Genomic DNA, 27,465 nt, shown 5'->3' with positions numbered 1-27,465 from the left:
CAGGTAACGTGTGTTTCAGCAGGTAGCAGGTGTGTTTCAGCAGGTGGCAGGTGTGTTTCAGCAGGTAACAGGTGTGTTTTAACAGGTGTGTTTCAACAGGTTACAGGTGTGTTTCAGCAGGTAACAGGTGTGTTTCAACAGGTAACAGGTGTGTTTCAGCAGGTGTGTTTCAGCAGGTGTGTTTCAGCAGGTAACAGGTGTGTTTCAGCAGGTGTGAGGTGTGTTTCAGCAGGTAGCAGGTGTGTTTCAACAGGTGTGTTTCAGCAGGTGTGTTTCAGCAGGTGGCAGGTGTGTTTCAGCAGGTAACAGGTGTGTTTCAGCAGGTGGCAGGTGTGTTTCAGCAGGTAACAGGTGTGTTTCAACAGGTGTGTTTCAGCAGGTGTGTTTCAGCAGGTGTGTTTCAGCAGGTGGCAGGTGTGTTTCAACAGGTAACAGGTGTGTTTCAGCAGGTGTGTTTCAGCAGGTGTGTTTCAGCAGGTAACAGGTGTGTTTCAGCAGGTGTGTTTCAGCAGGTGTGTTTCAGCAGGTAACAGGTGTGTTTCAGCAGGTGTGTTTCAGCAGGTGTGTTTCAGCAGGTGTGTTTCAGCAGGTGGCAGGTGTGTTTCAGCAGGTGTGTTTCAGCAGGTGGCAGGTGTGTTTCAGCAGGTGTGTTTCAGCAGGTGGCAGGTGTGTTTCAACAGGTGTGTTTCAGCAGGTAGCAGGTGTGTTTCAGCAGGTGTGTTTCAGCAGGTAGCAGGTGTGTTTCAGCAGGTGTGTTTCAGCAGGTGGCAGGTGTGTTTCAGCAGGTGTGTTTCAGCAGGTAGCAGGTGTGTTTCAACAGGTAACAGGTGTTTCTGTCCCACTTGTCTCTCTCAGGTGACCCTGGGGAAGGTGTTGAAAGCGATCGTTGTGATGCGTTCTCTGTTCATCGACAGAACCGTTGTTCGAGGGTTCAACGAGAACGTTTACAATGAGGATGGAAAGGTCAGAGGTCACACCTGACAGGTAACCATGATGCCTGTCGTTTGTTTCTATGGTAACCTGTATCCTCTGTTATCCTCAGCTGGACATCTGGACCAAGTCTCAGTATCAGGTGTTTCAGAAGGTAAGACTCATCATCACCTGAAAACCTTCACACCTGAGCTGGGTGTGCAGTGCTCTGATTAGTTGTGTTGTTGCCAGGTAACGGACCACGCCACCACAGCCCTGCTGCACTACCAGCTGCCGCAGATGCCCGACGTTGTGGTCCGATCCTTCATGGTGAGACACTGATCAATAACTGATCAATAACCTGTACCTGTCTCTCTACCAGTCTGTCTCACCTGTCTCTTTACCTGTCTCACCTGTAGACCTGGCTAAGGAGCTACATTAAACTCTTCCAGTCTTCATGTCAGCGCTGCGGTCGTTTCCTGCAAGACGGACTTCCTCCAACATGGAGGGACTTTAGGACCCTGGAGGCGTTCCATGACACCTGTCGCATGTGAACAGACTCACCTGTCGCACCTGTTCATCACTTTATAGGCTCTGTTTTTTTTTTTTATCTGTTTGAATAAAGTTTGCCATTTTTTTACAGGTGTGTGTGTGTGTGTTCATGCACAAGAAGGAAGTAAATGTTTTTATTGATTGTCGGGCCGTGGCTACAAGTTTGGCTATCAGCAATAATTAACGATTATCAAAGATAATCGTTAATTATAAAAATCAATAAAATTATTAATAAGAATTAATAATAACGGGGCTCCACCCTGGACTCAGGGAAAAAGAGCCAATTCAGTCTCAAAGTGTACTAATCTATGAATTTGGGACTTTGATTAATAATTAATTTAATAACTATAAACAAAATCACCATATCAATAGCTAGTTATGGTTGAAGGATTTGGAGTTCTTTACAGAGCAGAGGTTGGCAAAACTCATTCTTGTGCAACATTAAAACAGACAACAGGTATATCCAAAAGCATTTATTTAACAAAAGGGTAAAAGCAACACACAATACTAATCTAGCTAAGTGTACCTATATACAAGTGTGAATGTGTGAGTGTGTGTGTGTGTGTGTGTGTGTGTGTGTGTGTGTGTAGGGAAGACAATAGCAAGATGGCTGCAGTCACCTGGTGACTGAGCACATGGCATGCCGACACTTTGGCTGATAAAGGGAACTGCAGAGATAAAAGACCAGACCATGTGGTGTCTTGAACCACATGTGCTGCCTGAACCAAAGTTCACCAAACTAGGTTTTAACCTCTTAACTGTGTGGTTCTCTATTCAAGGCCAACTGGTGTGGGCTAAAGGTGCCAGGTTAAAACGAGGTTAGTTGCATGCAAGGCCTAGTTCCTGGATGTAACATGTGTTAAGCATGCTTACATTAACCTAGCGGTGTGGCTATGCAGTAACCTGACTATAGGCAACAAGGACATCACAACAACAGTTCAATGTATAACCTTAACCAAATCAATACACGTACAGTACATTGTTTGAGTTAAACATTCTTGCTTAGCCGTACTATGCTTCACTGTGTTGCTAGGCTATGCCCAGTTGTTACCAGTCCATGAAGGAAGAGATGCTTTGTGGTGTCCTGCTTTGTAGCCGGTGAATCCGTGGGTGAGTCAGGCTGAGAAGGCTTTGGCTCTGAAGCTGAAAGATGCAGGCGTTGCTGGGGAGACAGCACTCCAGTCGTGCAGAGGGCCCAGGTCACTCCTTTGTGTAGAGTTAGCGGCGAGCTAACTCCATTGTGCGGCTCCTGTATTTGTTAAACTGGCCAGCAGACTTGTGTGTTAGCTGCTGGCACAAGGAAACTTAGTTTCTGAGTCAGGCAGGCTCTCGCTTCTTCTGCCGTAAAGAAGACTGTGTGTGTCTGCTGTGAGCAGGACACACAAGAGAGCAGAGAGCTGCTCCAGCAGCTGCTGGAGGTGTGAAAGACCAAGCAGCTGCTCCTGCAGCTGAAGGAGAAAGAGAGCAAGGAGCTGCTCCTGCTGCAGCAATGCCAAACAGCTCTGCCATTGACTCTTGTTTGGTGTTTGGTGGACTGGATGATTGAAGTTTGAGGACATATTGGCAATTTAACAATTGATTCATTTAACAAACAGGAGCCTCAGTAGCGTGTGGAAGAACCATACACAGCCACAACAGCCTGGCACCTCCTCCTCATGCTGGTCACCAGCCTGGTCACACTCTGCTGTGGGATGGCGTCCCATTCTTCAACCAGCATTTGTCGGTTTGTGGGGTTTATCAGAGACGACCTCCAGAATTTGGGAGTGGAGAGGATGGAACGGCCTGCCAGCAGTCCTGACCTCAACCCCACTGAACACTTGTGGGATCAGCTTGGGCGTGCTGTTCGTGCCAGAGTGACCAACACAACCACGTTGGCTGACTTGTGACAAATGCTGGTTGAAGAATGAGATGCCATCTGGTGATGGAGGTCACTGTAGATCTGTCCATCATCAAGGTTAACACCTGCAAGCCAAAAGACATAAGTGGACACATTATATTATCACATTGCAGTTACAAACAGAGACCGCAGTTTTTAAGTTTTTTGTCATACTGTACAAACAAAGTATAGATTACCTGGATAGGGCTGCTGCATCCCCCAGGAACATGTGGCGTTGTGGTGTTGGTGCCAGGCAGGATGGCAGCTGGTGGAAGATCTCGGGCTCCCTGCAGAAGTCGTGAACCAAATTCGCTCTCCTGGAAAATTCCACAGTCACTCTCCCAACCATCTGCACTGATGTCCACCATGGTGAAGAGATACTCTGCATGGCAGACAACCAAAAGCACAATGGAGTGATTTCCTTTGTAATTAAAATAGTGACTCCCTGTGTTTGGTGGTGCTTTCATCTGCGTGTTTTCCATCCATGGATTCAAACACATCAGCTGGAAGAGACTGGGTTGCAGGCCTGATACATGGACCTCTGTGTGCAACTGACCAAGCAATAAGGTGCTGCTTGGTCATAACTAAGAAAGACCTGGTGAGCCTGGTATGTACCTCCATCATCTCAGTCCAGAATAAATCAACAGAACAATTTGTATTACTGTGCAGTTCACTTGAAAACATTTGTTTTAAAACATTTAGTAAATTACTTGAGGTATTCAGACCTGAAAAACTCTCGCTGTGGTTCTTACATATCATCCTCATTTCTCCCACAAACTAGATGAGTGGTGAACAGGTCCAACAGGAAGTGGCAGGTGATTATTAGAGACATATCACATCAACCTATTTATTTATTTATTTATAGGAGTTGTTACCATCAGACAGATGCTGCAGGGCTCCGTCATCATTCGTACCACTGAATAAACTGTAAGAAACAAAATAACTGAATCTTTGTGAGGATGTTGCACCTTAAAATATGTAGAGCACTTTGATAGTATATATGTATATAGTATGTCTGATTATGTTGAGATGCTCTGTTGTTGTTTGTTGTTGTTTTTGTTTTTCTTGTATCAGATTTGTCTGTTTGTCTTTCGAGTGCTGTATGTGATGAAATACCAAAAGGACTAAAAAATATCTAATAATAATAATAATAATAAATGTTTCAATTTTATTTATATAGTGCTGAATTATAACAGAAGTTATAATTCAATTAATAATGAATGAAGTTAGTCAGGGCTGTTTCCACATAGAGCATCTAGACTGAAGTCTTTAATCTACAGAGACTCAACGTTCCTCCAGCAGAAGCAGCGGGCATCAACTTTTATTTATATTTCACCTTTCAAACTAATCAAATGTCGATTCAAACTGCTACAACTGACTGACAAAACATAAGATGTTAAAATGGATTCAGAGACCAAAATAATTGAAAAGTGAGACGCTTCAAAATAACAGCAAATAAATAAAAAACATAAAATTATGAAATACTACACAATAAAATACACAGAAAAATGTTCAAAAAATAAACTAAATTTAAAATAAATGATATATAATTAAAATTAAATAAATAATAATGATGATAAGACGTATATAATAATAAAACACATAAATCCTCTGAAATGTTTTTGTGTTAATTGTTCAGTTTGTAGTTTACAGCTCAACTTGTTTGTTTGTGTTGACAGAAGCAGAAAATAAACAACATGTGTTTGTTTAAAGGCTGCAGAGAGAAACGATCAGCTGACTGACAGAAGGTCACATGATCTCTGATCATCCACCTGAAAATATTAAAACATTATAAACTCTATTCATTCATTATTCTAGTTACATTTTACTGTTTGATTATAATTAATTTATCTTGTTTAGTATTTTATCATTTTATGATCGTTCATTAACGTGACTTTTATTGTTTTATTGTCTTGATTAAATCTTTTGCTTTTTAATTATTTTAGTGTTAATTAGTCTCCATATTTACCTGCAAGTCACCTGTAAAGCACTTTGAATTGCATTTAACTTGTATGAAAGGTGCTTTATAAATAAAGTTTGATTGATTGATTGATTGATTGATTGAGGAAACAACCCGGGCAGTGAGAAACGTGACGTCACTCCTCATGGTGACAGCTGACAGAACAGCGCCTCGTGCGTTCATGTCTACATGTGATCAATACTCTGATCAATCTGTGGTCAACATATTTATTATCCTGATGACGCGGGATGGCAGGGCGGGGCTGTCACTGAGCATGCGCAGTACGCACTGATTCTCAGCATCTCCTCTTCATGACAAAGGGTCCTCCGAGACGCGCCGCGCGTGATCCGCGTCCTCTGCTCATGTGCAGCCGAACAGACACGCACGCACGCACGCGCACACACAGAGACAGACAGGCCGCCGGTGTGTCGGTGATGCGCGCGGCGGGCAGCAGCATCAGCAGCTCGCGGTGGTTGTAGCATCGTTACCGAGAGGCGGAGCGCGAGCAGCCGCAGCGGAGGAGCGCGAGGAGGAGACCGGAGCCATGAGCTGCAACTGGGGCACCGAGCTGTGGGTACGTACACCTGCTCATACCTGCTGTCACCGGGTACCGGGTTACCGGGTACCGGCAGCGGTGCAGCTGCTCCAGTTAAAAGCCGGTAACCGGCCGTGTGTATTTGTGTGCGGCGGCCCTCGTGCGCCTGTCTGCTCTGCCATAGCAACAAGGTGAGTGACGACAGCGGCTCGCGCTCTCCGTCCTCCATGATGCTGCAGCGCGCGGCCGCTAACGGACCGGACGGTTTAACGGGTTTGTTTGCTTCTGATCAGCTGATCACATTTCTTTTGTGATCGATAACATGTCAGTTGGCTCTGCTACAGACATCACTTTACCTTTCATACCAATACAGCTTTTTAGAATTTGAACAGAAGAGCTGATCAATAATCTGTATCTGATTGATTTAAAGGTTCTATATCTTGTTTATTGTCAGTGAGTGAACAGGAAGTGATGTAACATCTAGAATGAGACGTTCACGACTTCCTGTTGTCAGGTAACAGCCTGTCGTCTGATTTCTATCTGAAGTGACGTTTGAGGTCCTCCCCCGTCTCCCGATAACGTCAACAAACAACGACACATAGCGACACAACAACACAACAAAAACGGTGCTATCCGACCGAAACACCCTGCAGATATTAGCTCTGCAGCTAACGAGACAGCTAGCTGCCTCCATCAACCGCTACACAGTTCACCACAAAACTGCCCGCAATGACAAGTCGCTCACACACAACGAAAACACACCATTAAAACATTATTTCCTCAACGACGTCACCTGCAGTCGTCTCAGCAGGACGTCGACTGCAGCTCATTTAACGGCCACCGGCGTCACTGATGAGAAGGAATTTCTGATTCTTACATACAGAACCTTTAAACCAGGTGACATTTGTACTGTGAGCTCCGGTTGACTGTGATCCGCTGACCTTCTTTACATATTTTACTGGTCCAAAGAAGTGAACATCAGTGCTGGAAGCTTGTTGATTTGTAGTTGTTATATTGTGCATTTCAGAGAATCTTCAGTCAGCACAGATTAAACATTACTTAACTAAAAACAACCTACACAAAATAACATCGCTGATCCAGATCTGATGATGTCAGAGTTATAGACGCACCGTCAGGCTGCATCTCAACAACCACACAGTGAGATTATTAGCACTCATCAGTACAGATGAAGCTGAACTGAAACTATGTACTGACCCAGTGTGCTATCCTCATCCTCATCCTCATCCTGGACCCATCAGACCAGCAGGTCTACAGGCCTGATGAAGGTCACTGCTGAGGGTCAGAGGTGATGATGAGGAGGTATCTGCTGTTTCTGTAGCTCCAGCTGCAGCTGCTTCATCCTGCTGTCTGTGACTCTGCTTTTACCAGATATAAAATACATTCACACACATATCAATCAGTCCTGCTGCTCCACATGCTGCTTCAGCTGAATCTGGATCAACTGAACCTGCAGCTTGTTATCAGACAGGATGAGGGGCAGGGTGTAAGCATGAGAGAAATTAAATTAACATAACACATTTCTGTGTAAAAGGTCATTAACTTCTCAGTTTATTCCAGAACAGGAAAAACAAACTGACTCTTCTGTCTTGTGTCAGTGCGGCTCTGTTTACACCTGGCGTTAACATTCGTCTCCACATGCGTCCTGAGTGACCACTTGTGATTGGATCTCACTTCCCCGCTTTATATGCGAATAAGCACACATCATTACAGTTTGCAAACACCAAATTCATTCATTATTAACCAGCAGGAGGGCCGGGGGTCTGTGTACCCTCCATCCAAAACGGTGTTCAACTCATTTGATAACAGGATAAACAAATATACGTGCATTGTGCCCCCTCGAGAACATCAAATGCCCGTCCTATTTGCTCTAGCGTTGCATCGGAATATAGACACATATACAGAGTTATTACATTTAGACACGTTGTGCGCATTTACACATGACACACAGCAGCATAACTTCACTGATTATTTAAATCTCCGACACGTCGACAGGATCAGTAACAGGTCAGCTGTTGGTGGATTACGTTTTAATTTCACATGAAAACCAATATAATGCATTTGTTTATCCTGTTATGAAACAAGTTGATGCCTCGTCTGCCGGAAACTAGAGGACGTCAGCTGAGTAGGCGGTCCTTCAATGTGGCCCAGGATGCATTGCGTTTACACTGCTAAACAAATGTGGTCACATGCGGCTCAGACCACCTCCGAATGTGTTCTGAGTGATCAGATCTCAATTCGTCCTAAATGCGTCTTGGGTGCATGCACACCTGTGCTGAGAGCTGTCCACCTGTGATCAGATCACCTGAGACAGATGTTAATACCAGGTGTTAACGGGGCCTGTCAGTCTGAAAGAGTCCAGATCAGTTTCTGAAAGCTCAGACAACAAGATGCAGAATTGAGCACAAGTCATTCATGTAGCTCACACTTCAAATATTACCGAGTTACATCATCATTCCTTTACTGAGTTACATTATCATTTATTTACTGAGTTACATTATCATTTATTTACTGAGTTACATTATCATTTATTTACTGAGTTACATTATCATTCATTTACTGAATTACATTATCATTTATTTACTGAGTTACATTATCATTCATTTACTGAATTACATTATCATTCATTTACTGAGTTACATTATCATTTTTTTTACTGAGTTACATTATCATTTATTTACTGAGTTACATTATCATTTATTTACTGAGTTACATTATCATTTATTTACTGAATTACATTATCATTTATTTACTGAATTACATTATCATTTATTTACTGACTTATGTTATTATTCATTTACTGAATTACATTATCATTTTTTTAGAGTTACATTATCATTTATATACTGAGTTACATTATCATTCATTTACTGAGTTACATTATAATTTATTTACTGAGTTACATTATCATTCATTTACTGAGTTACATTATCATTTATTTACTGAGTTACATTATCATTCATTTACTGAGTTACATTATCATTTATTTACTGAGTTACATTATCATTTATTTACTGAGTTACATTATCATTCATTTACTGAATTACATTATCATTCATTTACTGAGTTACATTATCATTTATTTACTGAGTTACATTATCATTCATTTACTGAATTACATTATTATTCATTTACTGAGTTACATTATCATTTTTTTACTGAGTTACATTATCACTTATTTACTGAGATTTACATTATGATTTAGTTACTGCGTTACATTATTATTCATTTACTGAGTTACATTATCATTTATTTACTGAGTTACATTATCATTTATATACTGAATTACATTATCATTTATTTACTGAATTACATTATCACTTATTTACTGAGTTACATTATCATTTATTTACTGAATTACATTATCATTTATTTACTGAATTACATTATCATTTATTTACTGAATTACATTATCATAAATTTACTGAGTTACATTATCATTTATTTACTGAGTTACATTATCATTTATTTACTGAGTTACATTATCATTTATTTACTGAGTTACATTATCATTTATATACTGAATTACATTATCATTCATTTACTGAGTTACATTATCATTTATTTACTGAGTTACATTATCATTTATTTACTGAGTTACATTATCATTTATTTACTGAATTACATTATCATTTATTTACTGAGTTACATTATCATTTATTTACTGACTTATGTTATCATTTATTTACTGAGTTACATTATCATTTATTTACTGAATTACATTATCACTTATTTACTGAGTTACATTATCATTTATTTACTGAATTACATTATCATTTATTTACTGAATTACATTATCATTTATTTACTGAATTACATTATCATAAATTTACTGAGTTACATTATCATTTATTTACTGAGTTACATTATCATTTATTTACTGAATTACATTATCATTTATTTACTGAATTACGTTATCATTTATTTACTGAGTTACGTTATCATTTATTTACTGACTTATGTTATTATTCATTTACTGAATTACATTATCATTTTTTTACTGAGTTACATTATCACTTATTTACTGAGTTACATTATCATTTATATACTGAGTTACATTATCACTTATTTACTGAGTTACATTATCATTTATATACTGAGTTACATTATCATTTATATACTGAGTTACATTATCACTTATTTACTGAGTTACATTATCATTTATATACTGAGTTACATTATCATTTATATACTGAGTTACATTATCATTTATATACTGAGTTACATTATCATTCATTTACTGAGTTACATTATCATTTATATACTGAGTTACATTATCATTCATTTACTGAGTTACATTATCATTTATTTACTGAGTTACATTACCATTTATATACTGAGTTACATTATCATTTATTTACTGAGTTACATTATCATTTATATACTGAGTTACATTATCATTCATTTACTGAGTTACATTATCATTTATATACTGAGTTACATTATCATTTATTTACTGAGTTACATTATCATTTATATACTGAGTTACATTATCATTCATTTACTGAGTTACATTATCATTTATTTACTGAGTTACATTACCATTTATATACTGAGTTACATTATCATTCATTTACTGAGTTACATTATCATTTATTTACTGAGTTACATTACCATTTATATACTGAGTTACATTATCATTCATTTACTGAGTTACATTATCATTCATTTACTGAGTTACATTACCATTTATATACTGAGTTACATTATCATTTATATACTGAGTTACATTATCATTCATTTACTGAGTTACATTACCATTTATATACTGAGTTACATTATCATTCATTTACTGAGTTACATTATCATTTATATACTGAGTTACATTATCATTCATTTACTGAGTTACATTATCATTTATTTATTGAGTTACATTACCATTTATATACTGAGTTACATTATCATTCATTTACTGAGTTACATTATCATTTATTTACTGAGTTACATTATCATTCATTTACTGAATTTCATTATCATTTATTTACTGAATTACATTATCATTTATTTACTGAGTTACGTTATCATTTATTTACTGACTTATGTTATTATTCATTTACTGAATTACATTATCATTTATTTACTGACTTATGTTATCATTCATTTACTGAATTACATTATCATTTTTTTACTGAGTTACATTATCATTCATTTACTGCGTTACATTATTATTCACTTACTGAGTTACATTATCAATTATTCATTGAGTTACATTATCATTTATTTACGGTTTTAAATCATCATTTATTTACAGAGTTACATTATCATTTGTGTACTGAGTTACATTATCATTTTTTTCTGAGTTACGTTATCATTTATTTACATATTTACATTATGATTTAGTTACGGAGTTACATTTTCATTTTTTTTACTGAGTTACATTATCATTTATTTACTGCGTTACATTATCATTCCTTTACTGAGTCACATTATCATTTATTTACTGAGTTACATTATTATTCATTTACTGAGTTACATTATCATTTATTTACTGAGTCACATTATCATTTATTTACTGAGTTACATTATTATTCATTTACTGAGTTACATTATCATTTATATACTGAGTTACATTATCACTTATTTACTGAGTTACATTATCATTTATATACTGAGTTACATTATCATTTATATACTGAGTTACATTATCATTTATATACTGAGTTACATTATCATTCATTTACTGAGTTACATTATCATTTATATACTGAGTTACATTATCATTCATTTACTGAGTTACATTATCATTTATATACTGAGTTACATTATCATTCATTTACTGAGTTACATTATCATTTATATACTGAGTTACATTATCATTTATATACTGAGTTACATTATCATTTATTTACTGAGTTACATTATCATTTATATACTGAGTTACATTATCATTCATTTACTGAGTTACATTATCATTTATTTACTGAGTTACATTACCATTTATATACTGAGTTACATTATCATTCATTTACTGAGTTACATTATCATTTATTTACTGAGTTACATTACCATTTATATACTGAGTTACATTATCATTCATTTACTGAGTTACATTATCATTTATATACTGAGTTACATTATCATTCATTTACTGAGTTACATTATCATTTATATACTGAGTTACATTATCATTCATTTACTGAGTTACATTATCATTTATTTATTGAGTTACATTACCATTTATATACTGAGTTACATTATCATTCATTTACTGAGTTACATTATCATTTATTTACTGAGTTACATTATCATTCATTTACTGAATTTCATTATCATTTATTTACTGAATTACATTATCATTTATTTACTGAGTTACGTTATCATTTATTTACTGACTTATGTTATTATTCATTTACTGAATTACATTATCATTTATTTACTGACTTATGTTATGATTCATTTACTGAATTACATTATCATTTTTTTACTGAGTTACATTATCATTCATTTACTGCGTTACATTATTATTCACTTACTGAGTTACATTATCAATTATTCATTGAGTTACATTATCATTTATTTACGGTTTTAAATCATCATTTATTTACAGAGTTACATTATCATTTGTGTACTGAGTTACATTATCATTTTTTTCTGAGTTACGTTATCATTTATTTACATATTTACATTATGATTTAGTTACGGAGTTACATTTTCATTTTTTTTACTGAGTTACATTATCATTTATTTACTGCGTTACATTATCATTCCTTTACTGAGTCACATTATCATTTATTTACTGAGTTACATTATTATTCATTTACTGAGTTACATTATCATTTATTTACTGAGTCACATTATCATTTATTTACCGCGTTACATTATTATTCATTTACTGAGTTACATTAACATTTATTTACTGAGTTACATTATTATTCATTTACTGAGTTACATTATCATTTATATACTGAGTTACATTATCATTCATTTACTGAGTTACATTATCATTTATATACTGAGTTACATTATCATTCATTTACTGAGTTACATTATCATTTATTTATTGAGTTACATTACCATTTATATACTGAGTTACATTATCATTCATTTACTGAGTTACATTATCATTTATTTACTGAGTTACATTATCATTCATTTACTGAATTTCATTATCATTTATTTACTGAATTACATTATCATTTATTTACTGAGTTACGTTATCATTTATTTACTGACTTATGTTATTATTCATTTACTGAATTACATTATCATTTATTTACTGACTTATGTTATCATTTATTTACTGAATTACATTATCATTTATTTACTGAGTTACGTTATCATTTATTTACTGACTTATGTTATTATTCATTTACTGAATTACATTATCATTTATTTACTGACTTATGTTATCATTCATTTACTGAATTACATTATCATTTTTTTACTGAGTTACATTATCATTCATTTACTGCGTTACATTATTATTCACTTACTGAGTTACATTATCAATTATTCATTGAGTTACATTATCATTTATTTACGGTTTTAAATCATCATTTATTTACAGAGTTACATTATCATTTGTGTACTGAGTTACATTATCATTTTTTTCTGAGTTACGTTATCATTTATTTACATATTTACATTATGATTTAGTTACGGAGTTACATTTTCATTTTTTTTACTGAGTTACATTATCATTTATTTACTGCGTTACATTATCATTCCTTTACTGAGTCACATTATCATTTATTTACTGAGTTACATTATTATTCATTTACTGAGTTACATTATCATTTATTTACTGAGTCACATTATCATTTATTTACTGAGTTACATTATTATTCATTTACTGAGTTACATTATCATTTATATACTGAGTTACATTATCACTTATTTACTGAGTTACATTATCATTTATATACTGAGTTACATTATCATTTATATACTGAGTTACATTATCATTTATATACTGAGTTACATTATCATTCATTTACTGAGTTACATTATCATTTATATACTGAGTTACATTATCATTCATTTACTGAGTTACATTATCATTTATTTACTGAGTTACATTACCATTTATATACTGAGTTACATTATCATTTATTTACTGAGTTACATTATCATTTATATACTGAGTTACATTATCATTCATTTACTGAGTTACATTATCATTTATATACTGAGTTACATTATCATTTATATACTGAGTTACATTATCATTTATTTACTGAGTTACATTATCATTTATATACTGAGTTACATTATCATTCATTTACTGAGTTACATTATCATTTATTTACTGAGTTACATTACCATTTATATACTGAGTTACATTATCATTCATTTACTGAGTTACATTATCATTTATTTACTGAGTTACATTACCATTTATATACTGAGTTACATTATCATTCATTTACTGAGTTACATTATCATTTATATACTGAGTTACATTATCATTCATTTACTGAGTTACATTATCATTTATATACTGAGTTACATTATCATTCATTTACTGAGTTACATTATCATTTATTTATTGAGTTACATTACCATTTATATACTGAGTTACATTATCATTCATTTACTGAGTTACATTATCATTTATTTACTGAGTTACATTATCATTCATTTACTGAATTTCATTATCATTTATTTACTGAATTACATTATCATTTATTTACTGAGTTACGTTATCATTTATTTACTGACTTATGTTATTATTCATTTACTGAATTACATTATCATTTATTTACTGACTTATGTTATGATTCATTTACTGAATTACATTATCATTTTTTTACTGAGTTACATTATCATTCATTTACTGCGTTACATTATTATTCACTTACTGAGTTACATTATCAATTATTCATTGAGTTACATTATCATTTATTTACGGTTTTAAATCATCATTTATTTACAGAGTTACATTATCATTTGTGTACTGAGTTACATTATCATTTTTTTCTGAGTTACGTTATCATTTATTTACTGCGTTACATTATCATTCCTTTACTGAGTCACATTATCATTTATTTACTGAGTTACATTATTATTCATTTACTGAGTTACATTATCATTTATTTACTGAGTCACATTATCATTTATTTACCGCGTTACATTATTATTCATTTACTGAGTTACATTAACATTTATTTACTGAGTTACATTATTATTCATTTACTGAGTTACATTATCATTCATTTACTGAGTTACATTATTATTCATTTACTGAGTTACATTATCATTTATTTACTGAGTTACATCATCATTCATTTACTGAGTTACATTATCATTCATTTACTGAGTTACATTATCATTTATTTACGGTTTTAAATCATCATTTATTTACAGAGTTACATTATCATTCATGTACTGAGTTACATTATCATTTATTCATTGAGTCACATTATCATTCATTTACTGAGTTACATTATTATTCATTTACTGAGTTACATTAACATTCATTTACTGAGTTACATTATCATTCATTTACTGAGTTACATTATTATTCATTTACTGAGTTACATTATCATTCATTTACTGAGTTACATTATTATTCATTTACTGCGTTACATTATTGTTCATTTACTGTGTTACATTATCATTTATTCATTGAGTTACATTATCATTTATTTACGGTTTTAAATCATCATTTATTTACAGAGTTACATTATCATTCATGTACTGAGTTACATTATCATTTATTTACTGCGTTACATTATCATTCCTTTACTGAGTCACATTATCATTTATTTACTGAGTTACATTATCATTCATTTACTGAATTACATTATCATTCATTTACTGAATTACATTATCATTCATTTACTGAGTTACATTATCATTTATTTACTGAGTTACATTATCATTTATTTACTAAGTTACATTATCATTTATTTACTGAATTACATTATCATTTATTTACTGAATTACATTATCATTTATTTACTGACTTATGTTATTATTCATTTACTGAATTACATTATCATTTTTTTAGAGTTACATTATCATTTATATACTGAGTTACATTATCATTCATTTACTGAGTTACATTATCATTTATTTACTGAGTTACATTATCATTCATTTACTGAATTACATTATCATTCATTTACTGAATTACATTATCATTCATTTACTGAGTTACATTATCATTTTTTTACTGAGTTACATTATCACTTATTTACTGAGATTTACATTATGATTTAGTTACTGCGTTACATTATTATTCATTTACTGAGTTACATTATCATTTATTTACTGAGTTACATTATCATTTATATACTGAATTACATTATCATTCATTTACTGAGTTACATTATCATTTATTTACTGAGTTACATTATCATTTATTTACTGAATTACATTATCATTTATTTACTGAGTTACATTATCATTTATTTACTGACTTATGTTATCATTTATTTACTGAGTTACATTATCATTTATTTACTGAATTACATTATCACTTATTTACTGAGTTACATTATCATTTATTTACTGAATTACATTATCATTTATTTACTGAATTACATTATCATTTATTTACTGAATTACATTATCATAAATTTACTGAGTTACATTATCATTTATTTACTGAATTACATTATCATTTATTTACTGAATTACATTATCATTTATTTACTGAGTTACGTTATCATTTATTTACTGACTTATGTTATTATTCATTTACTGAATTACATTATCATTTTTTTACTGAGTTACATTATCACTTATTTACTGAGTTACATTATCATTTATATACTGAGTTACATTATCACTTATTTACTGAGTTACATTATCATTTATATACTGAGTTACATTATCATTTATATACTGAGTTACATTATCACTTATTTACTGAGTTACATTATCATTTATATACTGAGTTACATTATCATTTATATACTGAGTTACATTATCATTCATTTACTGAGTTACATTATCATTTATATACTGAGTTACATTATCATTTATATACTGAGTTACATTATCATTCATTTACTGAGTTACATTATCATTTATTTACTGAGTTACATTACCATTTATATACTGAGTTACATTATCATTCATTTACTGAGTTACATTATCATTTATATACTGAGTTACATTATCATTCATTTACTGAGTTACATTATCATTTATATACTGAGTTACATTATCATTTATATACTGAGTTACATTATCACTTATTTACTGAGTTACATTATCATTTATATACTGAGTTACATTATCATTTATATACTGAGTTACATTATCACTTATTTACTGAGTTACATTATCATTTATATACTGAGTTACATTATCATTTATATACTGAGTTACATTATCATTCATTTACTGAGTTACATTATCATTTATATACTGAGTTACATTATCATTTATATACTGAGTTACATTATCATTCATTTACTGAGTTACATTATCATTTATTTACTGAGTTACATTACCATTTATATACTGAGTTACATTATCATTTATTTACTGAGTTACATTATCATTTATATACTGAGTTACATTATCATTCATTTACTGAGTTACATTATCATTTATATACTGAGTTACATTATCATTTATATACTGAGTTACATTATCATTTATTTCCTGAGTTACATTATCATTTATTTACTGAGTTACATTATCATTTATATACTGAGTTACATTATCATTCATTTACTGAGTTACATTATCATTTATTTACTGAGTTACATTACCATTTATATACTGAGTTACATTATCATTCATTTACTGAGTTACATTATCATTTATTTACTGAGTTACATTATCATTCATTTACTGAATTACATTATCATTCATTTACTGAATTACATTATCATTCATTTACTGAGTTACATTATCATTTTTTTACTGAGTTACATTATCACTTATTTACTGAGATTTACATTATGATTTAGTTACTGCGTTACATTATCATTCATTTACTGAGTTACATTATCATTTATTTACTGAGTTACATTATCATTTATATACTGAATTACATTATCATTCATTTACTGAGTTACATTATCATTTATTTACTGAGTTACATTATCATTTATTTACTGAATTACATTATCATTTATTTACTGAGTTACATTATCATTTATTTACTGACTTATGTTATCATTTATTTACTGAGTTACATTATCATTTATTTACTGAATTACATTATCACTTATTTACTGAGTTACATTATCATTTATTTACTGAATTACATTATCATTTATTTACTGAATTACATTATCATTTATTTACTGAATTACATTATCATAAATTTACTGAGTTACATTATCATTTATTTACTGAATTACATTATCATTTATTTACTGAATTACATTATCATTTATTTACTGAGTTACGTTATCATTTATTTACTGACTTATGTTATTATTCATTTACTGAATTACATTATCATTTTTTTACTGAGTTACATTATCACTTATTTACTGAGTTACATTATCATTTATATACTGAGTTACATTATCACTTATTTACTGAGTTACATTATCATTTATATACTGAGTTACATTATCATTTATATACTGAGTTACATTATCACTTATTTACTGAGTTACATTATCATTTATATACTGAGTTACATTATCATTTATATACTGAGTTACATTATCATTCATTTACTGAGTTACATTATCATTTATATACTGAGTTACATTATCATTTATATACTGAGTTACATTATCATTCATTTACTGAGTTACATTATCATTTATTTACTGAGTTACATTACCATTTATATACTGAGTTACATTATCATTTATTTACTGAGTTACATTATCATTTATATACTGAGTTACATTATCATTCATTTACTGAGTTACATTATCATTTATATACTGAGTTACATTATCATTTATATACTGAGTTACATTATCATTTATTTCCTGAGTTACATTATCATTTATTTACTGAGTTACATTATCATTTATATACTGAGTTACATTATCATTCATTTACTGAGTTACATTATCATTTATTTACTGAGTTACATTACCATTTATATACTGAGTTACATTATCATTCATTTACTGAGTTACATTATCATTTATTTACTGAGTTACATTACCATTTATATACTGAGTTACATTATCATTCATTTACTGAGTTACATTATCATTTATATACTGAGTTACATTATCATTCATTTACTGAGTTACATTATCATTTATATACTGAGTTACATTATCATTCATTTACTGAGTTACATTATCATTTATTTATTGAGTTACATTACCATTTATATACTGAGTTACATTATCATTCATTTACTGAGTTACATTATCATATATTTATTGAGTTACATTATCATTTATTTACTGACTTATGTTATCATTTATTTACTGAGTTACATTATCATTTTTTTACTGAATTACATTATCATTTATTTACTGAATTACATTATCATAAATTTACTGAGTTACATTATCATTTATTTACTGAGTTACATTATCATTCATTTACTGAATTTCATTATCATTTATTTACTGAATTACATTATCATTTATTTACTGAGTTACGTTATCATTTATTTACTGACTTATGTTATTATTCATTTACTGAATTACATTATCATTTATTTACTGACTTATGTTATCATTCATTTACTGAATTACATTATCATTTTTTTACTGAGTTACATTATCATTCATTTACTGTGTTACATTATTATTCACTTACTGAGTTACATTATCAATTATTCATTGAGTTACGTTATCATTTATTTACGGTTTTAAATCATCATTTATTTACAGAGTTACATTATCATTTGTGTACTGAGTTACATTATCATTTTTTTCTGAGTTACGTTATCATTTATTTACATATTTACATTATGATTTAGTTACGGAGTTACATTTTCATTTTTTTTACTGAGTTACATTATCATTTATTTACTGCGTTACATTATCATTCCTTTACTGAGTCACATTATCATTTATTTACTGAGTTACATTATTATTCATTTACTGAGTTACATTATCATTTACTTACTGAGTTACATTATCATTTACTTACTGAGTTGCATTATCATTTACTTACTGAGTTACATCATCATTTATTTATTGAGTTACATTATCATTCATTGATGGATTTACATCATCATTCATTTACTGAGTTACATTATCATTTATTTACTGAGTTACATTATCATTCATTTACTGAGTTACATCATTATTCATTTACTGAGTTACATTATCATTCATTTACTGAGTTACATTATCATTCATTTACTGAGTTACATCATTATTCATTTACTGAGTTACATTATCATTTATTTACTGAGTTACATTATCATTCATTTACTGAGTTACATCATTATTCATTTACTGAGTTACATTATCATTTATTTTCTGAGTTACATCATTATTCCTTTACTGAGTTACATCATCATTCACTTACTGAGTTACATTATCATTTCTTTACTGAGTTACATCATCATTTGTTTATGGATTTACATTGTCTTTTATTTACTGAGTTACATTATCATTTTTTTCTGAGTTACGTTATCATTTATTTACGGAGTTACATCATCATTTATTTAGAGATTTACATTATGATGTAGTTACGGAGTTACATTATCATTTATTTACTGAGTTACATCATTATTCATTTACTGAGTTACATTATCATATATTGATGGATTTACATCATTATTTATTTACGGAGTTACATTATCATTTATTTATTGAGTTATATTATCATTAATTTACTGAGTTACATTACCATTCATTTACTGAGTTACATTATCATTTATTCATTGAGTTACATTATCATTCATGTACTGAGTTACATTATCATTTATTTACTGAGTTACATTATTATTCATTTACTGAGTTACATTATTATTCATTTACTGAGTTACATTATTATTCATTTACTGAGTTACATTATTATTCATTTACTGAGTTACATTATCATTCATTTACTGAGTTACATTGTTATTCATTTACTGTGTTACATTATTGTTCATTTACTGCGTTACATTATCATTTATTCATTGAGTTACATTATCATTCATTTACTGAGTTACATTAACATTCATTTACTGAGTTACATTATCATTCATTTACTGCGTTACATTATCATTCATTTACTGAGTTACATTATCATTCATTTACTGCGTTACATTATCATTCCTTTACTGAGTCACATTATCATTTATTTACTGAGTTACATTATTATTCATTTACTGAGTTACATTAACATTCATTTACTGAGTTACATTATCATTCCTTTACTGAGTCACATTATCATTTATTTACTGAGTTACATTATTATTCATTTACTGAGTTACATTATTATTCATTTACTGAGTTACATTATCATTCATTTACTGAGTTACATTATCATTCATTTACTGTGTTACATTATCATTCCTTTACTGAGTCACATTATCATTTATTTACTGAGTTACATTATTATTCATTTACTGAGTTACATTAACATTCATTTACTGAGTTACATTATCATTCATTTACTGAGTTACATTATCATTCATTTACTGAGTTACATTATCATTTATTTACTGAGTTACATTAACATTTATTTATTGCGTTACATTATTATTCATTTACTGAGTTACATTATCATTTATTTACTGCGTTACATTATCATTCCTTTACTGAGTCACATTATCATTTATTTACTGAGTTACATTTTCATTCATTTACTGAGTTACATTATTATTCATTTACTGCGTTACATTATGATTCATTTACTGAGTTACATTATCATTCATTTACTGAGTTACATTATTATTCATTTACTTAGTTACATTATGATTCATTTACTGAGTTACATTATCATTCCTTTACTGAGTTACATTATTATTCATTTACTGCGTTACATTATGATTCACTTACTGAGTTACATTATCATTTATTCATTGAGTTACATTATCATTTATGTACGGTTTTAAATCATCATTTATTTACAGAGTTACATTATCATTCATGTACTGAGTTACATTATCATTTATTCACGGAGTTACATTATCATTTATTTACTGCGTTACATTATCATTCCTTTACTGAGTCACATTATCATTTATTTACTGAGTTACATTATTATTCATTTACTGAGTTACATTATCATTCATTTACTGAGTTACATTATCATTCATTTACTGCGTTACATTATCATTCCTTTACTGAGTCACATTATCATTTATTTACTGAGTTACATTATTATTCATTTACTGAGTTACATTAACATTCATTTACTGAGTTACATTATCATTCATTTACTGAGTTACATTATCATTCATTTACTGAGTTACATTATCATTTATTTACTGAGTTACATTAACATTTATTTATTGCGTTACATTATTATTCATTTACTGAGTTACATTATCATTTATTTACTGCGTTACATTATCATTCCTTTACTGAGTCACATTATCATTTATTTACTGAGTTACATTTTCATTCATTTACTGAGTTACATTATTATTCATTTACTGCGTTACATTATGATTCATTTACTGAGTTACATTATCATTCATTTACTGAGTTACATTATTATTCATTTACTTAGTTACATTATGATTCATTTACTGAGTTACATTATCATTCCTTTACTGAGTTACATTATTATTCATTTACTGCGTTACATTATGATTCACTTACTGAGTTACATTATCATTTATTCATTGAGTTACATTATCATTTATGTACGGTTTTAAATCATCATTTATTTACATAGTTAAATTATCATTCATGTACTGAGTTACATTATCATTTATTCACGGAGTTACATTATCATTTATTTACTGCGTTACATTATCATTCCTTTACTGAGTCACATTATCATTTATTTACTGAGTTACATTATTATTCATTTACTGAGTTACATTAACATTCATTTACTGAGTTACATTATGATTCATTTACTGAGTTACATTATTATTCATTTACTGAGTTACATTATCATTCATTTACTGAGTTACATTATCATTCATTTACTGCGTTACATTATCATTCCTTTACTGAGTCACATTATCATTTATTTACTGAGTTACATTATTATTCATTTACTGAGTTACATTAACATTCATTTACTGAGTTACATTATCATTCATTTACTGAGTTACATTATCATTCATTTACTGAGTTACATTATCATTTATTTACTGAGTTACATTAACATTTATTTATTGCGTTACATTATTATTCATTTACTGAGTTACATTATCATTTATTTACTGCGTTACATTATCATTCCTTTACTGAGTCACATTATCATTTATTTACTGAGTTACATTTTCATTCATTTACTGAGTTACATTATTATTCATTTACTGCGTTACATTATGATTCATTTACTGAGTTACATTATCATTTATTTACTGAGTTACATTTTCATTCATTTACTGAGTTACATTATTATTCATTTACTTAGTTACATTATGATTCATTTACTGAGTTACATTATCATTCCTTTACTGAGTTACATTATTATTCATTTACTGCGTTACATTATGATTCACTTACTGAGTTACATTATCATTTATTCATTGAGTTACATTATCATTTATGTACGGTTTTAAATCATCATTTATTTACAGAGTTACATTATCATTCATGTACTGAGTTACATTATCATTTATTTACTGCGTTACATTATCATTCCTTTACTGAGTCACATTATCATTTATTTACTGAGTTACATTATTATTCATTTACTGAGTTACATTAACATTCATTTATTGAGTTACATTAACATTCATTTACTGAGTTACATTATTATTCATTTACTGATTTACATTATTATTCATTTACTGAGTTACATTATCATTTACTTACTGAGTTGCATTATCATTTACTTACTGAGTTACATTATCATTTATTTATTGTGTTACATTATCATTCATTGATGGATTTACATCATCATTCATTTACTGAGTTACATTATCATTCATTTACTGAGTTACATTATCATTCATTTACTGAGTTACATTATCATTTATTTACTGAGTTACATTATCATTTATTCACGGAGTTACATTATCATTCATTTACTGAGTTACATTGTCGTTTACTTACGGTTTTAAATCATCATTTATTTACGGAGTTACATTATCATTTATGTCCTGAGTTAAATTATCATTTATTCACGGAGTTACATTATCATTTATGTCCTGAGTTAAATCATCATTTATTCACGGAGTTACATTATCATTTATGTCCTGAGTTAAATTATCATTTATTCACGGAGTTACATTATCATTCATTTACTGGGTTACATTATAATTTATTCACAGATTTACATTATCATTCATTTACTGAGTTACATTATCATTTACTTACGGTTTTAAAGCATCATTTATTTACTGAGTTACATTATCATTTATGTCCTGAGTTACATTATCATTTATTCACGGAGTTACATTATCATTCATTTACTGGGTTACATTATAATTTATTCACAGATTTACATTATCATTTATTTACTGAGTTACATCATCATTTATTTACAGAGTTACATCATCATTCACTTACGGAGTTACATTATCATTTATTTACGGAGTTACATCATCATTCACTTACTGAGTTACATTATCATTTCTTTACTGAGTTACATTATCATTTATTCATGGAGTTACATTATCGTTCATTTACTTAGTTACATATTTATTCATTTACTGATTTACATTAACATTTATTTACTGAGTTACATTATCATTTATTCACGGAGTTACATTATCATTCACTTACTGAGTTACATTATCATTTATTTAGAGATTTACATTATGATTTAGTTACGGAGTTACATTATCATTAATTTACTGAGTTACATCATTATTCCTTTACTGAGTTACATTATCATTTATTTACTGAGTTACATTATCATTTATTTACTGCGTTACATTATCATTCCTTTACTGAGTCACATTATCATTTACTTACTGAGTTGCATTATCCTTTACTTACTGAGTTACATTATCATTTACTTACTTAGTTACATTATCATTTATTTATTGAGTTACATTATCATTAATTTACTGAGTTACATTATTATTCATTTACTGAGTTGCATTATCATTTACTTACTGAGTTACATTATCATTTACTTACTGAGTTGCATTATCATTTACTTACTGAGTTACATTATCATTTACTTACTGAGTTGCATTATCATTTACTTACTGAGTTACATTATCATTTACTTTCTGAGTTGCATTATCATTTACTTACTGAGTTGCATTATCATTTACTTACTGAGTTACATTATCATTTATTTATTGAGTTACATTATCATTCATTGATGGATTTACATCATCATTCATTTACTGAGTTACATTATCATTTATTTACTGAGTTACATTATCATTCATTTACTGAGTTACATCATTATTCATTTACTGGGTTACATCATTATTCATTTACTGAGTTACATCATCATTCACTTTCTGAGTTACATTATTATTTCTTTACGGAGTTACATCATCATTTATTTAGAGATTTACATTATGATGTAGTTACGGAGGTACATTATCATTTATTTACTGAGTTACATCATTATTCATTTACTGAGTTACATTATCATTTATTTACTGAGTCACATTATCATTTATTTACCGCGTTACATTATTATTCATTTACTGAGTTACATTAACATTTATTTACTGAGTTACATTATTATTCATTTACTGAGTTACATTATCATTCATTTACTGAGTTACATTATTATTCATTTACTGAGTTACATTATCATTTATTTACTGAGTCACATTATCATTTATTTACTGCGTTACATTATTATTCATTTACTGAGTTACATTATCATTCATTTACTGAGTTACATTATCATTTTTTTACTTAGTTACATTATCATTTTTTTACTTAGTTACACTTTCAATTATTTACTGAGTTACATTATCATTTATTGATGGATTTAGATCATCATTTCTTTACGGAGTTACATCATCATGTATTTATTGAGTTATATTATCATTAATTTACTGAGTTACATTATTATTCATTTACTGAGTTACATTATCATTCATGTACTGAGTTACATTATCATTCATGTACTGAGTTACATTATCATTTATTCATGGAGTTACATTATCGTTCATTTACTTAGTTACATTTTTATTCATTTACTGATTTACATTAACATTTATTTACTGAGTTACATTATCATTTATTTACGGAGTTACATCATCATTCACTTACTGAGTTACATTATCATTTCTTTACTGAGTTACATCATCATTTGTTTATGGATTTACATTGTCTTTTATTTACTGAGTTACATTATGATTTAGTTACGGAGTTACATTTTCATTTTTTTACTGAGTTACATCATCATTCCTTTACTGAGTTACATCATCATTTATTTTCTGAGTTACATCATTATTCATTTACTGAGTTACATTATCATTCATTGACTGAGTTACATTATCATTTATTTACTGAGTTACATCATCATTCATTTACTGAGTTACATTATCATTCATTTACTGAGTTACACTATCATTTATTTACTGAGTTACATTATCATTTATTTACGGAGTTACATCATCATTTGTTTATGGATTTACATTGTCTTTTATTTACTGAGTTACATTATCATTCATTTACTGAGTTACATTATCATTTATTCAAGGAGTTACATTATCATTCATTTACTGAGTTACACTGTCATTTATCTACTGAGTTACATTATCATTTATTTATTGAGTTACATTATCATGTATTTACTGAGTTACATTATTATTCATTTACTGAGTTACATTATCATTCATTTACTGAGTTACATTATTATTCATTTACTGAGTTACATTATCATTTATTTACTGAGTCACATTATCATTTATTTACTGCGTTACATTATTATTCATTTACTGAGTTACATTATCATTCATTTACTGAGTTACATTATCATTTTTTTACTTAGTTACATTATCATTTTTTTACTTAGTTACACTTTCAATTATTTACTGAGTTACATTATCATTTATTGATGGATTTAGATCATCATTTCTTTACGGAGTTACATCATCATGTATTTATTGAGTTATATTATCATTAATTTACTGAGTTACATTATTATTCATTTACTGAGTTACATTATCATTCATGTACTGAGTTACATTATCATTCATGTACTGAGTTACATTATCATTTATTCATGGAGTTACATTATCGTTCATTTACTTAGTTACATTTTTATTCATTTACTGATTTACATTAACATTTATTTACTGAGTTACATTATCATTTATTTACGGAGTTACATCATCATTCACTTACTGAGTTACATTATCATTTCTTTACTGAGTTACATCATCATTTGTTTATGGATTTACATTGTCTTTTATTTACTGAGTTACATTATGATTTAGTTACGGAGTTACATTTTCATTTTTTTACTGAGTTACATCATCATTCCTTTACTGAGTTACATTATCATTCATTTACTGAGTCACATTATCATTTATTTACCGCGTTACATTATTATTCATTTACTGAGTTACATTAACATTTATTTACTGAGTTACATTATTATTCATTTACTGAGTTACATTATCATTCATTTACTGAGTTACATTATTATTCATTTACTGAGTTACATTATCATTTATTTACTGAGTCACATTATCATTTATTTACTGCGTTACATTATTATTCATTT

General features: G+C 29.5%; 2 protein-coding genes across 4 annotated transcripts in view; both read left to right on the top strand.

Moving 5' to 3' along the window:
- med27 (mediator complex subunit 27) overlaps positions 1-1,549 on the top strand; it is an 11,198-nt gene extending 9,649 nt beyond the window's left edge. The window contains exons 5-8 of the mRNA XM_042420737.1: positions 856-963; positions 1,043-1,084; positions 1,162-1,239; positions 1,329-1,549. Coding sequence (XP_042276671.1) covers positions 856-963; positions 1,043-1,084; positions 1,162-1,239; positions 1,329-1,463 — 363 coding nt within the window. The 3' untranslated portion in view covers positions 1,464-1,549. The remainder of the gene's footprint in view (positions 1-855; positions 964-1,042; positions 1,085-1,161; positions 1,240-1,328) is intronic.
- A 3,947-nt stretch (positions 1,550-5,496) lies between these two features.
- Positions 5,497-27,465, top strand: part of fnbp1a (formin binding protein 1a) — a 110,352-nt gene continuing 88,383 nt past the window's right edge. For 2 of the 3 annotated variants that reach the window (XR_006098069.1, XM_042420732.1), the window contains exon 1: positions 5,498-5,871. Coding sequence is in view for 2 of the 3 variants with exons in the window: in XM_042420732.1 (XP_042276666.1) it covers positions 5,842-5,871 (30 nt within the window). In the remaining variant the exon portion in view is untranslated. Of the gene's footprint in view, positions 5,872-27,465 lie in introns of all 3 variants that reach the window. The other variant, XM_042420733.1, reaches the window with a different exon arrangement.

This window comes from Thunnus maccoyii, chromosome 9, assembly GCF_910596095.1.
Source record: "Thunnus maccoyii chromosome 9, fThuMac1.1, whole genome shotgun sequence".
Lineage (NCBI taxonomy): Eukaryota > Metazoa > Chordata > Actinopteri > Scombriformes > Scombridae > Thunnus > Thunnus maccoyii.
Note: the sequence above shows the minus strand (reverse complement) of the source record. Positions and strands in the feature narration are given on the sequence as shown.